This window comes from Bison bison, unplaced genomic scaffold, assembly GCF_000754665.1.
Source record: "Bison bison bison isolate TAMUID 2011002044 unplaced genomic scaffold, Bison_UMD1.0 scf7180017864389, whole genome shotgun sequence".
NCBI classification, from domain to species: domain Eukaryota; kingdom Metazoa; phylum Chordata; class Mammalia; order Artiodactyla; family Bovidae; genus Bison; species Bison bison.
Window position 1 is genome coordinate 7718466 of NW_011494961.1, and position 16786 is coordinate 7735251.

General features: G+C 37.9%; 1 protein-coding gene across 1 annotated transcript in view; it reads left to right on the forward strand.

Moving 5' to 3' along the window:
- Window positions 1-16786, forward strand: part of COL25A1 (collagen, type XXV, alpha 1) — a 494338-nt gene that overhangs the window by 263262 nt on the left and 214290 nt on the right. The window contains exon 4 of the mRNA XM_010858552.1: window positions 643-650. Within this exon, the coding sequence (XP_010856854.1) occupies window positions 643-650 (8 nt within the window). The remainder of the gene's footprint in view (window positions 1-642; window positions 651-16786) is intronic.

The window sequence follows — 16786 nt, forward strand, 5'->3', positions numbered from 1 at the left end:
AAAATATAAAAATCAGTTCCCAACTTTCTGACTACTGAGAACTGGTGCTTTAATTGAGCATATGGTGTGTGAAATATTGAAATTTTCTTAGACTTTGCCTGTATTTTGATGAGAATACACAGTTTTAAAGAAACATATAAACATCAGGACTTAGTCTTTTACAGATTGAAAATACTACTGAATGGTAAAGATTCTTAAAAAAAATAATGGTACCTTTCTGATTTAGCCATTTTACCAAACTCAAGAAAATTGTCCATCAATTGTTTACAATCATGAAGGCTAAAGACCCTCCTGATTCATATTATCTAAATTTTGGATATATAAATTAGACAGTCTTTGCTTAAAATACGTGAACCTCTCAGTAATTCATAAACAGGCCTCAGGGAATCTGAATATTCCTTGAAATTTTACATAAAATTCCGTGTGCATATAGAAGTAAATGTATTTTTCTGATGTGGTCTTATAGGTCCATGATCAAAAAATGACTGAGAATCACTGAATTCTTAAGTGGCTTCTGTGTCTCTTGGATTATGTTGATGATTATGATGATGCTCTCATGTTTTATTTCATCTTACTATTTGGCATATTCACTAATTTACTTCTCCTCTTTTTCTTATTCTCTCCACTCTCCTCCGATCATAGGTCCTCCTGTAAGTATATTTGCTGACTTTTGGCTCTTCTGCGTTAATCAGGACCACGTATGTTAAAACTTTGTTAAAATATCAAAGTCTAGTCTGCATTTCAATTAGAAAAATGTTGCTGACCTTTAGTACTTAACTTTGGGAAATTATTTTTTTAAGTACACTATTGTGTGATCATATGATGTGTTAGAGTGCAGTATGTGTCAATTAAAAAAACTTTATTTTTAATATAATCACAAACCAATTATTCTCTTGGTAATTTTGGAATAACTTATGAATTATTAATAACTCCTGATATTAAATGTTTTTCCTGGAATCCTGAGGTTTCTTTGCGAGCAAACCCCCAAGCTCTTTCACACGTCTTTCATTCGTTTAAGCCTGTATCTGAAATATTTACATTTGCCAGTACACGAAATGTAGATGGCAACATGATCACGGAAGTGATACCCCCAGAGGGCTTGGTTCAAGCTCACTCCATAGGCAACACTCCCTTTGAAGTCCCCTGGAGTTTTGCCTGCATAAAGAGCTTGAGTTGGGGCCCTGGGAGAGTTGCACTTTCTTTTTTCTTTCCTTGAGTAGGGTCATAGCTGCAGCATTCCAGTCTGCTTTGCACTCACAGGAACAGATTACCTTGTCAGCTTTGAGCTAGATGTGTTTTTGAGTAATATCCTGGATATCTGTCGTCTGACCCCAGTGCCGTACTGTGAGCTGTACGTTTACAGTAGCAGTGATCACTGGCCTTGTTTTCTCATCCCAAGTAGCCAGTGTGCTCCAGGGTTCACAGACTCCGCGTTGGCAACTTCCCTAACAGGCCAGCTTGGTCCAGGGAGAGGGGCTTAGAATATACTTGTTTACTTGATTCAGAGGAAGCATTGGCTTCTAAATATCTTTTGCAGTCTTCCTGCCATGTTCAAGGATGGAACATAAATCATCTTAGAAATGACTTTTTTTTCTGTAACTGACTTTCAGCTCTTGCTTAATGCTAGGCAGATGGCATGCCCCAGGTCTTTGGCTTCATATGTAAACCTCTGTCTTTTGAACTAGAAACAAACCACTACCACTCAAAGGAAACCTTGGCGATTACATCCAGAATAGAGTGTTCAAGGCTTCTTTTTGTGGATGTACATATTAGGTAGGCCAGAGGTAGTTCTATTTCATCTCTGCCTTATGATGACGTTCAGGATGCTAGAATTTCCTCTTTGATCCTTTACAAATTTAGGCAGCCATGTGGCTCCTGCTTTTTGGGGGGCTTTCTATTAGTGCAGTCTCTCTACTCTAAAAGATTTCAATTGATTTAACTTTTTAAAATTGTACAGGCAATATTCTAGGCACTTCACATAACGTTTATTTCGTCTCTGATGTTACCATTCCCATTATCATTAATATCCCTAAACATTACCATTTTTCAACAAGGAAACTGAGGCTCATGGAGGTTAATTATCAGTTGGGCCTCCCAGGGGGTGCTGGTGGTAAGGAACCTGCCTGCCAACACACAGGCCATAAGAGATGTGGGTTGGATCCCTGGGTGGGGAAGGTACCCTGGAGGAGGGCATAGCAATCCACTCCAGTATTCTTGCCTGGAGAATCCCATGTACAGAGGAGCCTGGTGGGCTACAGTCCATGGGGTCGCAAAGAGCAGGACACGACTGAAGCGACTTAGCAGGCATGCATGTACAACTAAAGAGGATTTGCAAAGTTTGAATTCAGTTAGATATATCCGATTCTAAATACTTTCTGCTTACCACATTATCTTTCTTCCTCAAAATCATGAATATATTATAACATGGGTCGTTGCTACAATGGCTTTGGCAGGCTATGGGCCAAATTGTAATTCTTTTTTTATTGAAATATGGTTAATTTACAATATTATTAGTTTCAGGGATACAACATAATGATTCAATACCAAGTCATATTTCTTGATATAAATAATTACATGTAATAAAAGCATGATAAAATTGTAAAATGGCTAGTTAACATAACATGCATTAATACTATGGCTTCTCAGCTGCATTTTAAAGAAGTTATAATGTCTATAATGTGTTTAGCAAATTGCATCAAATCAAAGAAATAAGGTATAATTGTGAGTTCTTATGTTGACTAAAAACTAGCTCAAGATTAAAAAAACCATTGCTCATGAAAAAAAGAAAAACATGTTTATTCATTATGCTACCTTTCCTAATAGGATGGAGTCTTACTATAGAAGCAAGTACAGTCTTGTAGTAAGTACTTGGGACCCCATACTCCTGGAGCCCTTATGGGTGAAATCCTCGTCTCCAAAGCCCCATATATGATTTTTAAGAAGTATTTGCTTTTCATCAAATTTTGCTTTAGGTGGCTTTGTAAAATATTTCTGTTATATTTCTTGCATCTGAATAAAAATGGATGAACAGTGACATTATTATGATTAAATAGAATGATCAATTTTATATTTTTTTAGATGCAGTATCCAATTATTGACAATTGGAACTTGCAGTGACCATACTCCTCCTATTTTCAGCGTTTTAATTTTATGTATATTTTTCCTTCCATTTCTTTTTGATAAAGTGAAATTTTAAAGTTTCTGTAATTTTATTTTTAGAAATGTTATTTCCCTAATTCTGTTGAACACAAAATATTTATCTCAACAAATGCAAAATGGATAAAATATCAAGGTTTTTGCAGCGATTTTAATGATAATTGCCATGCCTCCATTCTGTAAACTAAATGTAACACACAAAGGTAGTCTGAAAAATAAATAACCTTGTTTCTGATGAACAATGCATGGCATAGAATCTGCCTCAAGTATCCAATAAATCCTTCCAACTTCCATCTAACTGTGAACTTCTGTGGTCCTGTAATTTCACATGTACAGAAAGACTGAAGTGTAACTTTGTGTCCTGATGTATATTTTCTTGTCGTTCACTTTGTTATATGTGATCACTGGTGCAAAAGACAGCATTGGGGCCCTCATCAAAACAAACAAATAAATGGAAGATTGGTTTTCCCCAAGGGACAATAGCAGATAGATCTCTTTTGTCACTGAGAGTCACCTTTTTTTTATCACCCTCCTGCAGTAATACTCTCAAGTAAGACTGAGGAGGGAAAAACACTTAATAATAGAATTTAATTTAGAAACTTTAACATATTTATTTGATATATTTGGAAAACTTGGCAATATCACAGTAGAATTATTTGTGGCTGGAGTGTTAACTTCTGTCAGTTTCTATATCTTGCATAATAAGATCATTTATAATTTAAAACTTAAAATAAAACTTGAAATAGATCCCACATATCGATATACTCTTTAGGAAGTTGTTCAGCTTTTTACTCAGCCTTATCCATTTTGACAAAAAAATATTGCTACCACAGGAATCTTTGCTATAAACAGCTGCAGTGGAACAATTTTATGATAATGTATGTAATTTATTTTATGTGACTATCAGGTGCTTTTTTCTATATTCTTTCTTATAAAAGTAATATGTGTTAAAACACTCCTCTAAAGAAATCCATGCAAGTGCTTGGAGTACCTAGCTTGGATTTTACAAATGTATTTGGTAGAATGATTTGTCTGACCACTGTGTTATCTGATTCCAGATGGCATGAAATTATACCTTCTATTTTGGATATCTCAAAAACACATTTATGTTTCAATAAGAAGCAAAGAGTATGATCAAAAAGTACAAAATAACTTCAGCATTTTTAAATGTGGCAAATTGTGCACTGGTTTTGACTTTTTAGAGTCAGTGGGAGATGCCTTCTCTCTGTCCTTTTGTCCCCAAAGGAGATGTCATTCTGCTTCACATGCAACAGAATCAAACAAGTCCTAGAACGGTGGCCAGAACAGAGTCAGGAGATCTGTTTTAACTGGCTTTTTCATTTGTATCAGTCTATCGAGTGCTATAGTTGTGCCTGACTGACAAAGATATGATGTTATTGTTAGTAGAGTAGAACCCTCCGAGGTGTGAAATACAACACCTGTTCTGTTCTGTCCACCTTCAACAATTGTCAACAATTGATTTGAAGTCCGGAATCTTGTTGACAGATGAATGAAGCAAACTTTAGCCAAGTTAAGCTTACAGTGCTATTTCTGCCAATGTGGTAGATGAATTAGGAAAAGAAATCTCTGTAGAACTTTTAGATGAGAAACTCTGATATCTTTACTTCATATTGGAAAAAAACCAATATGACTTTTAGGTCAACAGTAAATCTTTTCCAGATACATCCATAACTGCAGTTTATAATAACTACCTAATATGTGTCACTTTACATACTAATTCCCATACCAGCCCAGTAAACTAGAGATATATTATACCCACCCATTTTCCAGAGGAGGAAACAGAGGGTGAGGCATGTCAAGTAAATCTAGCCCAAGGACTCACATCTAGTAGGAAGCAGAATCAGAGTTTGAACCCAGGTTTATTTCTCTTCAAAGCCCACATCCCCTCACCCCCATATTTCTACAGGTTGTTTTTTAGGCAAGTAAACTTTAAGTGTTTCTACCTTCTTTGCAAGTATCTTCTTTATCTTATCCTATCTTCTATTATCTAAGGTTTATTTTAAGTTTTTCTTAGCTACCTGTAGATCATACATCTCGTATGTGATCTTTCATACTGTTCTTGATTCAAAACACACTTAGAAATCATCTAATTCTCATCTAACAGAAGTAAATTGGTGAAGACATGAGCTTTGGATCTTGAGTTGAGAAAACTTCATAAAAATTGTAATGGAGTTTTTCAGCAAACATTCCTTTAATTGCTTTTTGCTATATTCTTGATTAATTATCAAAATATTTTTATTTCTATTTGGGCTCAGATAGTGTGCTTTTGACTATGTGGTTGCTATTACTTTTTCTATAATAGTAAGATGCCACTGTTGTTGGAGGGAAGCAAAGCACGTATTTTGTAGGAAACAATATCCCTGCAAAATACTGGGATGGCTTGATAAATTCAGATGTAGTCACCGTAACAAACCAGATAAGCAATCAAAGCAAACCTGGAGAATTAATTTGTTTTTAATGGCTGTTTGAAAACAGAGTTATAATAGAATGACCATAGGCTGTCACAGGTGGGTAGTTCATTTTCAGACCTTATCTCCTGGAACAAAAGGTAGAAAAAGAGACACAACTGTAATCCTTACATAGAATAGAATTCCCCAGTGTTTTTCATGTCTTCTGTTTGGAGTGGTTCAAGCTGCCATGTTTGAAGAGGGAACATGAATGCAGTGGCAATTTGTTTCACTGCTTCCTCTGATATTGTTTACATAGACTTAGTGCCAGATTAAGCAGAACTTTGAAATTCTGGAAGTAGCAGAGATAATAGATAAAGAAATCCCCAAACTGAAATAAATAAAGGCGTTAAAGTGAAAAAAGAAAGAGGAGGAGGAGAAGGTGGAGGAAAAGACATTCAAAAATATTGACAATATATTTTTGCAAGATTATTCTTTCTTTTGGTCCATTTCTGGATACCATCTGTTTTAGAATAACTTTAGCTGTTTTAACAGACAAACTCGGAGATGTTAGTGGCTTACCACGATAGACATTGATTTCTTACACATGATAAAGAGCACGCCTTCTTGCAGGAATCCAGACTCACAAAGACTCTACCATCTTTCACATCTGTGTTCTGATGTTACCCTGCACATAGGCATGAAGCCATTGGATAAGAGAAATAAAGAAAGAGATTGGACGGTCAGGTGGGAGGAATTTTTTGGCCAGCACTGGAAGTACAAGATTTTATGGTTTATATCATTTCTGACCACATTTCTTTGGCAAGTGTCAAGTCACATTTTCACACCTAACTGCAAGGGAGAGAGAGAAATATAGCTGTGGGCTCAGACGAAAAGCTAAACGAAGTTGGTGAATAGCCAATCTCTGCTGCCTTGTCTGGAAATAATTCCTGGAGAAATTGAAAGAACCAGAAATGTCCAGAAAGATGTATATAGGTATATCACTTGGGGAATAATGTCATCTCTGTCTTTGTAAAATTTTAGAAAGAAACATTTTATCAAAACTATTATCACTAGAAACTTTGAACAGAAACAGGAAGAGAAAATATTTTTTTGAAAAAAAGAGCAAAATAGCAGTTTATGGTGTGGATTGTAAAAACAGGGTATGAACACCAAATTAGTATCCCCAGCTTCCCCAAGTTACTTCGTACGTTCATTGATAATGAAGACTTATTATCTCCAAGCACTTAAAAAATCTTCAAGCACCAACTGACACTGTTATGGTTTTCTCTTTCTTCTCCCTGTTGCTATTTAATTACTAAGTCCTGGCTCACTCTTTGCAGCACGCCAGACTCCTCTGTCCTCCACTATCTCCCAAAGTTTGCTCAAATTCATGTCCCTTGAGTCAATGATGCTATCCAGCCATCTCATCCTCTGCCATCCCCTTCTATTGCCTTCAGTCTTTCCTAACATTGGGACCTTTTCCAGTGATTTGACTCATCACCTTAGGTGGCCAAAGTATTGGAGCTTCAGCTTTAACATCAGTCCTTCCAATTAATATTCAGGGTTGATTTCCTTTAGGATTGACTAATTTGATCTCCTTGCAGTCCAAGGGACTCTAAAGAGTCTTTTCCAACACCACGATTTGAAAGCATCATTAAGTTGTTGTTGTTTAGTTGCTTAGTCGTGTCCAACTCTTTGTGACCCCATGGACTATAGCCCATCAGGCTCCTCTGTCCATGGGATTTCCCAGAGCCAAGATTACTGGAATGGGTTGCCATTTCCTTTGCCAGGGCATCTTCCCAACCCAAGGATTGAACCTGTGTCTTCTTCACTGGCAGGCAGATTCTTTACTGATGAGCCACCAGGGAAGCCCAGCCTCTCTTCTCCTGACTGTTTCCCATCCCACTGACCAACTTCATTGCCTTGCAGTGGATCCAAGGTGACCTTCTCAACTAGGAACTGTTCTGTTATCTATCTTGTTTCATATTCCCAACTGTCTCACATCCAAGTTTAATTTTTACTAATGCGTCTATGAAAAAATGATATACTTTTAGAGTCACTTTTATAAGGTTTTAAGAGCGAGCAACTGCCATTCTTGTGGTAGGAAACACGCTGCTATGTGAAGTCACTTCAGTCATGTCTGACTCTTCGCAACCCTATGGACCATAACCTGCCAGGCTCCTCTGTCCGTGGGATTCTCCAGGCAAGGATACTGGAGTGGGTTGCCATGCCTCCTCCAGGGCATCTTCCCAACCCAGGGACTGAACCTGAGGCTCTTCCCCTGCATTGACAGGCAAGGCTTTACCACTAGCACCTCCTGGGAAGCCCAAATTAAAACAAAAACGTGAGTGTTTAGGGATGAATCTTTTCTATTCCAAAGATTCTTGGAGGATGAAATAAGGAAGAGCTAAAAGAGTGTTCTTTTTAGGCTAAAAAATAAAAAACAAAAACAAGAAACAGGTGGCACAGGCCAGCAGAACTCTTAAAAATGAGCCCTTCAGTTTTGAAGTCTTTGCTTTTAGTTGCTGATGGGGCACCTGCATACTTTTTTTAAATATCCAGTCTACAAACAAATGGGGTGGCATGTCACTTCTTCCTATTTGACTATCGTATGTCCAAACACTTAGTTGTGTGGCTAAATTCCTAAGGCTGTCTGTGTATACAGACCAGTAATGATGAACAGAACAAATTAGGGAAGTAATTATATGACTTCTATGGATTTATGAGGCAATAACTAGCCATAGTCAAGAAAGCCACTCTAAAATAAAGTGCTGTGAGAGAAGCAGCTTGGACACATTTTTGAATGAACATTTAAAAAAATTAATTTCTATTAAAGTACGGTATAGTTGCTTTACAATGTTGTGTTAGCTTATACTGTATAGCAAAGCAAGTCAGCTATGTGTATTCATATATCCCCTCTTTTTTGGATTTCCTTCCCATTTAGGTCACCACAGAGCACTGAGTAGGTTTCCCTGAGCTCTACAGTAGGTCTTCATTAGTTATCTGTTTTATACACAGTATCAGGAGTGTATGTATGGCAATCCCAATCTCCTAGTTCATCCCATTCTCTCACTCTTCTTGGTGTCCCTACATTTGTTCTCTCTGTCTGTGTCTCTATTACTGTTTTGCAAGTAAGATCATCAATAAGATACCATTTTTCTAGATTCCACACATATACATTCATATATGATATTTTGAACAAGGTCAAATGAGCGACTTAAGGCTACATTATTGTTTCGTTATGAATGGCTAAGCATTAAGTACTCTTTGGCAGCACATGATTGCAGAGAAGACCTCAGTGTCTCCATTCTTCCTAATCGGCTGCTTAAAATGCTATGATTTCTTCTTACACAAAGAGAGGCTCCTGCCTAATCTCTGATCATATACCGTGATGCTGACCTACATTTGGCCCAAGTTACCTGAGTGGCTTGTTTGATGTGAATTGAGTCCTAAACTATAACATGGAAAGAATTCCCTCCTTTAGTTATGAAATAAACTTTGGTTCTTGCTTTGGTGGAATTAAAAGGACATCAAGCCTTAGAATCTAAAGTACTCCAGGTTACATAAATGTTCTTATGGGGCTTTTTCTAAGTCATTATGAATGATTCTTTTTGAGACACCTTTTATCTTCACAGCCCTCATACTTTCTTAAGACATACTCGTGTTGTAGTGTTAGTTGTTCAGTCATGTTGGACTCTTTGCAACCCCATGGACTGTAGCCCGCCAGGCTCCTCTGTCTATGGGTTTCTCCAGACAAGAATACTGAAGTGGATTGCCATTCCCTTCTCCAGAGGATCCTCCCGATCCAGGCGTCAAACCCGGGGCTCCTCCATTGCAGACAGATTCTTTACCATCTGAGCTACAGGGAAGATCCTAAGATTTAACCCTAAGATTTATTTAGGGTTGAATAAAATAAAACTTTTTCTTGTTTCCTTATGCATTAATGTTTTCAGTCTCAAAAATACATATATATGTCTCATGCTTGTATTTTTGCAGAATGTGTTAATAGAAATTATTTCTGTGAGATAAGAAATGAATAAAGCATGGAATCATGGGATATAGAGGCAAGAGGGACTTTAAAGGGTTATTAATAATTAGTTCATAAAGTTATTTAAAATTTAATGCCCATTCATTCACTGATTCATTCATAAAACTCATTTTGTGTGCCTAATATTTGCCATGCCCTCTGCTCTATATCATGGGGATACAATAGCAAGTAAACATACTCACTGCCTTCAAAGACTTTCGAGTCTAGTGGGAACTAAACAAAACAAAAACATAGTAATGTTATGTGAAAAATATGCTCAGGATATGTCAAGGTACAATGGGAAAATCACAGAGGGGTAAATCATCCAAATCTGGGTGGGGAAGAGATCAGGATGCCTCTGAATCTAAGTCACAGTGTTGTCAATATGAAAAACATTATTAATAAATAATGTAGTGTTTTCTGGAGAAGGCAATGGCACCCCACTCCAGTACTCTTGCCTGGACAATCCCATGGACGGAGGAACTTGGTGGGCTACAGTCCATGGGGTCACTAAGAGTCAGACACGACTGAGCGACTTCACTTTCACTTTTCACTTTCATGCATTGGAGAAGGAAATGACAACCCACTCCAGTGTTCTTGCCTGGAGAATCCCAGGGACGGGGGAGCCTGGTGGGCTGCCGTCTATGGGGTTGCGCAGAGTCGGACACGACTGAAGTGATTTAGCAGCAGCAGCAGCAGCAGTGTTTTCAAGGAGGTTGCATGTTCAAAGCCTTTGTGATACAAGAAAGAAAGGCATTTGGGGAAACTGCATATTGAATAAGGTTGAAATGTAAAGTTCTAGGAGAAGATGAGGAAGTAAACAGAAAGCAGAGACTGTAAAGGACCTTGCATGGCATGCCAAGTAATTGTCCTAAAAGTATAGAATCTGAAGGATTTAAGAAGTTGGGTAGCATGATCAGACAGACATTTTAGAAAGATCACTCTTGCTAAAGGATGGGAGGAAGACAAATGGGGAGAGATAGTTAAGATGCAGTTGCAATTATTCAGATGAAAAATAAAGGGGCCTGGAGAGATGTAGAGAAGGGGATAGATTCAGCGTGGATTGATGAAGTAGAAATGGCAAGATGTGTGACTAGGTGAAGGGATGAGGAGGAGAGAGAAGTAGGGGTGATTCTCAGGCTTTGTTCTGGAGAATAATAGTGCAGACCACAGGACAGAAACTAAAGAAAGAAGAGGGGAAGGAGATGACGCTGAAGTCTGATTGGAGCCCACATCCAGATTGAGAAAAAGGACAGGAATGGAGCGGCCTGAGCTGGCCGGGCCTGAGGTGGCCCGGGCCTGAGGTGAGCAGGAGTCAGGGGGTCCCAGGAAAGCAGGCTAGGCTGCAGACCAAACCAGAGAGGCGAGGGGCTTGCTCTTCCTAGACTCTGCCCCACTGTGCTCTGCCTTCCCCCAGCTTCAGGCTGGTCCCATTTTACAGGGTTCTGTGGAAGGAGAGTCCAAATAGGAAAACTAACGTGTCTTTACAAAGCGGCTGAGTCACCACGTCTTCCTATCAATAAACAAATGAGATCCATATTTGTGTAGCTAACTCACAGAAAAGGAAGAATGTTTGGCAGGCTCAGCAGAAACCCAATCTGGAAACTACAAATTTAAAAGCAATTATTTTAAATTTCATATCACAAACTTCCTTTTGGAGGCTTCCGTTAGCTACATCTATGTTAGCATACTCGTCTCGGGGTAGAAATATAAGTACTCCTGAGCTTTGCTGCCCGGAGTCATTGATTTTAGAGGACACGTAAAAGCATACTTTCAGCCTGTACTGCAGACACCATCTTTTGTTCTGATATATCATTTCATTCCACGGTAGTAGACACACATGCTTTGTCTCTTGATTTGCAGTTTGGAGAACAGTTTCAACTTGCTCCCTCCCAGAGCGCATTATTAACAACCAATTGGCATACAGTTTCAGACTTTTTCATAGGTGAGACTGAAAATTGAAAGAGTGGATTAGAGGGTTCTCTGCAGGCACCCTGGATAATTTATCGCGCTTCTGTTGTAATGGCTGGATGGATATATCTTTCACCATATGTAGCCTTTCATTTAGACTTCTAACCAATGGTAAAGAATAAGAACTGGTTTTTAAAAACCGGCCCTTGGAGTGGAACTAATCAGCTTGTGGTTTCCCTTCAGGTAGTCTGACCATTATCCAGTATGCCCTCTATGTCCTCACATAGGAAATGACCTAAACTCCCACTTCCAGTTGCGCAGGATTATTTATCCAGATGCCCCCCCTCCATCTCCATCCAACCCTCTACTTTGCATATTAAAGTTAAGCCTCTAATCATTGGACCTTCATGTCTGGAAAGTTGATACGGCATCACCATTTCATGCAAACTTACTTTGTACCTTATATGGTGTGACCTGAAAAGAAACTATTTTTGAATTCTTGTGTTCTTTACCAGTTTGAAAGTTGTGTGAAAGATGAGGATTTATTCCTCCGCCTGACTGGATCCCCTGGGCTTTATTTGTTAAGAATGCTATTTTCCCATAGGCATTAGCTCCCATGTTTAGAGGAGAAAAAAATTCCTTATTTTAGCTTTAGTTTGGTAATGTTCATAGAGTTTAGGAGGAGAGACTTTGAAGGGCATAAACAAATGGATGGCGATTTCAGATCGTTGGAACATTTTGAACAAAATGAAAAATTGCTTGACCTTGTACCCAGTATCGTAATTCATAAGAAACTCACTACAGAAATTATGTATTTCCTACAATATTAAATTTCCTATATGCATATATTTAATCAAAACTACAAGGCAAATGAATTTAGATTGGGAAACTCCTCCTATTTATCATAGTGAGAAGTTTTTATTTTATCATCAAAAAGTAGCATTAAATATGAGGCAATTTCTTTCATTCCTATTCATTTCAGTAACTTTTGATACTTTCTAAAAGCTCTAATATAGAGCACCTGGATCATTTTTAAGTTTGTGTTCTGTTTAAAGTAAATTAAATAGAAAGTTTTCATTTATGTAAATTATTACTGGAAATTGACCTGATTCTTCTCTCTATAGTAGTAGAAACTCAATCTATTGCCATAAAGTACAGGGATTACAAAAAATGGGACCTACTTTAGTACTTTGAGTGATTAATAATATCCTTATTATATTGTCAGTAGATTACACTCCACAGACAATATAAACATTTCTTTGGGGAAGAGTATTGGTAGCAGTCAAAGGGCATGGTTTTATTAGAATGTTTCTTGTTTGGGGCTAGAAGTCAGCAACATTTCAGGTGTGAAATGTTTCCTGCTTTGCTTGTTGACAGTAGCTACCGCAGGTGGCTTACTATTAAAGTAATTATTATAAGTCTCTTAGAAAATGACATCTTTTTTTGTTGTATATTTGTTCCCACTTTGTCTCACTTTGTGCTGGCTAGCCTTTTAGTGAATAAATACCTTAGCATATCAAGAATGGTATCTAAATAGCATCCTAAATTGCAGATCTTCAAACTTCTTACTTTTAAATTATAACCAAAGCTAGTTACATGTTTGGCTTTATCTAACAAGGGCATCATGTAAAGCCCAGTAAATGAATGTGTGTGTTTATGTGAAACTAGCTCCTCATCTAACATCTAAATGTATATGTAATGGAATACTAAAACCTCCATAATGAAGTATTAATGTTCTAATATTTGGCATTTACTGGCTTTTAATTTCTTTCTAACAAATTTAGAAATAGTTCATCTGTAGCAATTGACCAAAATATTGACCCTTAACTTTTCTGTTAAGTAGAAAAGAATTTTTTAGAAAAGGAATCTTTTCCTAAGATTTTTATCTTCAAATTAGGGAAAGTTTCAGAGTGCATAAAATACTATAATTAGAATTTGAGTTGATGAGAACCTCAGAGATAGAGTCCAAGTTTTCCCTTTACTTTTTAAATTAATTAACTAAAAGTGGATCCCAAACACAAAGAAAGACATTGTCACCTGACATAGAACTATTCTGCAGTGATGAAAATGGGCTTATGAATAATGGCATACAGTATTTTCTATCTAGAGTAATTTATTTCTAAGAGGATGTCTTTTAAAATTTCCTTATTTTAAAAAGTTCAGTTCATCAAGGTCCTTATGTCACATCTGTTACAAAGATCCATCTCTTGTTGATCTATGGCCAACTAATTATCCAGAAATGACCCTTCTCACAGTTCATTGTATTCTTATCATAATGACACAAACCAACATCAAATGTGTTTCTTGAGTGCTGTTCAAGATGAAGTAGCCATGTGCATTCTGTTTCTGCACATGGAGGTTTTGGTTTCTTAAAAGAAAGAACTTTTAGGTAAAGATGCCTTTCAGTTTCAATCAGCCATAAGCTTTTACATTGACATTTTAAAAATATTTGTGTGGTTAAAAAATAGAATAGCACCATGAAGGAAATATTTCCTACTTTTAAATAATATTAGTTTCTAATGACTTGAATTAAACCTCAAAACTTTGTTGATCTCTAATTGCTTGTTTTACCTTAATTTAAATGAAAATAGGGTTAAGAGAAAGCTTGAGAATCTATTTGCTATCTAAGAATTTGAATTATTGGTGTTATTTATAAACTTTTTTTTTTTTTTTGGTTTTTGGATTCAAACCTTATTTAGACAAAGTTAATTATTATGCAAATGAAATGATAAAAATTTATTACAGAATGACATAAGACTGAATGAAATGTATGTTTGTTGTAAAGGATATTGCTGCAAAAACAAATTATTTTCTTTTTTTTAAATTTTATTTTATTCTTAAACTTTACAATATTGTATTAGTTTTGCCAAACATCGAAATGAATCCACCACAGGTATACCCGTGCTCCCCATCCTGAACCCTCCTCCCTCCTCCCTCCCCATATCCTCCCTCTACAAATTATTTTCTTTTCCTATAAGGGTTAGAAGAAAATATGATTCTACCACGTTGTTAGGTTTGATATTTCTCGTTATCCTTAACAAATGTGGGCTCTTCATGAAAGGGTGATGCTGAAAAGAATTTAGAAACCTGGGAAATGTCTATACAGAAAATAGGTGAAAACTCTATTATCTAGGGTCCTAAAGAAAGTGGTTTCAAACATATTGTTTCCTTCAAAAATTTGAAAATGAATCATGGTTTGGTTGAAATACTTGAGCTCTCTCTTCTGATGGGGACTGCCCTTCACTGTGCCTGCCTGCAGTCACAACATGACTGTACAAATAAGGGGGCCGGATTCCACTGTAGTACCGATGGTGCACGTGGGAATAGACGCAGGGGCTAAAGGAACCCGGAAGCGCACCGCACCTGGCCTCTGACATCGGTGAAAAATCCTCCCTCCACTTAATGGCAGAACCAGGTCCCTCGACTTCCTCTGTGAATAAGGACAGTGCTACATAACTCTCATGTCCTAGTTCATGCTTCACACACCTACACGGGGTGTGTGCATGTGGGTGTGTGTGAACTAAAACCTCTCCCCGAACTCCCCGTTCCATGGGAAAAAGAAAGAAATGGCTAAGGTTTGCAGTTTGTCAAAAGCTTTGAAGAGATGGCTTTAGCAGACTTTATTTCTGGAGGCTTGTACCGCCCCTCCACCCCTTTCGGAAGGACCTGGTGGGTTAGCCTAATTTGCTTCATGCACACCAATTATTAATACAAGCCTCTACCTGTGCCTACTTCCTTTCATTTATACAATTTCAAGGATGGCCAGTCAGCGTGCTCCAGGCAGGACATAGAACCATTCATGCATGGGAACTCGAGCTTTATTCTCTCCCCAGGAGGCTCCTGGCATGCTGTGGCCACAGCCCAGGGAAGACTATCTTTTAGCCCTCAGCAGCTATTTAGAATCATTCAGAAAGAACCTGCTAAGCCTCATCAATAGAGGTAATTTAGCCAGTGGCTCTAAAAATGCTAAGTTACAGTCCCAGTCGCAACTGAGAACATTTATGTTATAGGAGAACTGAAACGCATTCAGTGTACTCTTGGTGATGTTACAATCTCTAATTTAGCCCCAGCATCATTAACTGCATAACGGTATCTATTAAAATAAATTAAGGTAGTTTACTTTTCAATCATTTTTGTCACAGCAAGAGAGGATTAACTAGTTTCCACAATTTAAACCTATGTCAAAAGGTCTTCCAGTTGCTTGGGAAGAAAAAAATCCAGTAAAATATGGAAATTTGACAATGTACGAATTTCTCTGTGTCACTTATAACTGCAAATTCCCCCACTGAAGGGTCTGTGCCTTATTTTTCCTTGTTCCTCTAGTACTACCATAGTGCTTGGCCTTTAGTGGATTGATTGAATAAAAATTCATAAAAAGATAAACTTTTAAAATCAAATATTATATGCCTTCCACTGTCCAGGATGGAGGTTAGAATAATTGCTAAAAAGTTCAGGTTCTGGAATCTGAAAGACCTGAATTTATATTTCAGTACTGCCACTTTCTAGCTGTGTGATCTTGGCCAAGTCATTCACTCTGTCTCAGTTTCCACAACTGTATAATGGGGGTAACGATAGTACCTATTCATGCTCACAAAACAAAAGGCACAGTGCTAACTTTCGCAGCACCGTAAGTGTTAGCTGTTCAAAGAGCATGCCCTTTAATAGGAGAAGTAAGATACCAAGAGCCATAGTTGAAGGCAGAGTACAGTGCCATAAAATAATTAAGGAAATGATCTGTGGCTATTCAGAAGAAATAAAGTTCCTATCTGCTGGGGGAAAACAGGCAGGTCTTTGAAAGAAATGAAAGCTCTAAAAGCCTGGATGGGATTTCAACAAGTGAAGTGGGCAGGAGGGCAGCCAGACTGGGTGGATGGCAGGAACAAGAATCTCTGAGGAGGTCAGGAGCCTGGAGCAGTAGGAGGGAGGTCACAAGGACCACGGCTTCCCAGGTGGCTCAGTCGGTAAAGAATCTGTCTGCAATGTAGGAGACACAGAAGACGTAGGTTCGATACCTGGGTCAGGAAGATTCTCCTGGAGGAGGAAATGGCACCCACTCCAATATTCTTGCCTGAAAATTTCCAGAAATTGACAGAGAAGCCTGGAGAGCGACAACCCATGGACTCACAAAGAGTCAGACATGACTGAGCACACACACATGCACACAAGGGCCATGGATCCCTCCAGTGGCTGAGCCAAGGGCTTGGACTCCCACGTCTAACTGAGCCTTGATTTGGTCAAGATGAGATGTCATTATCTTTGGTGGAGCAAAATTGAAGTTTTG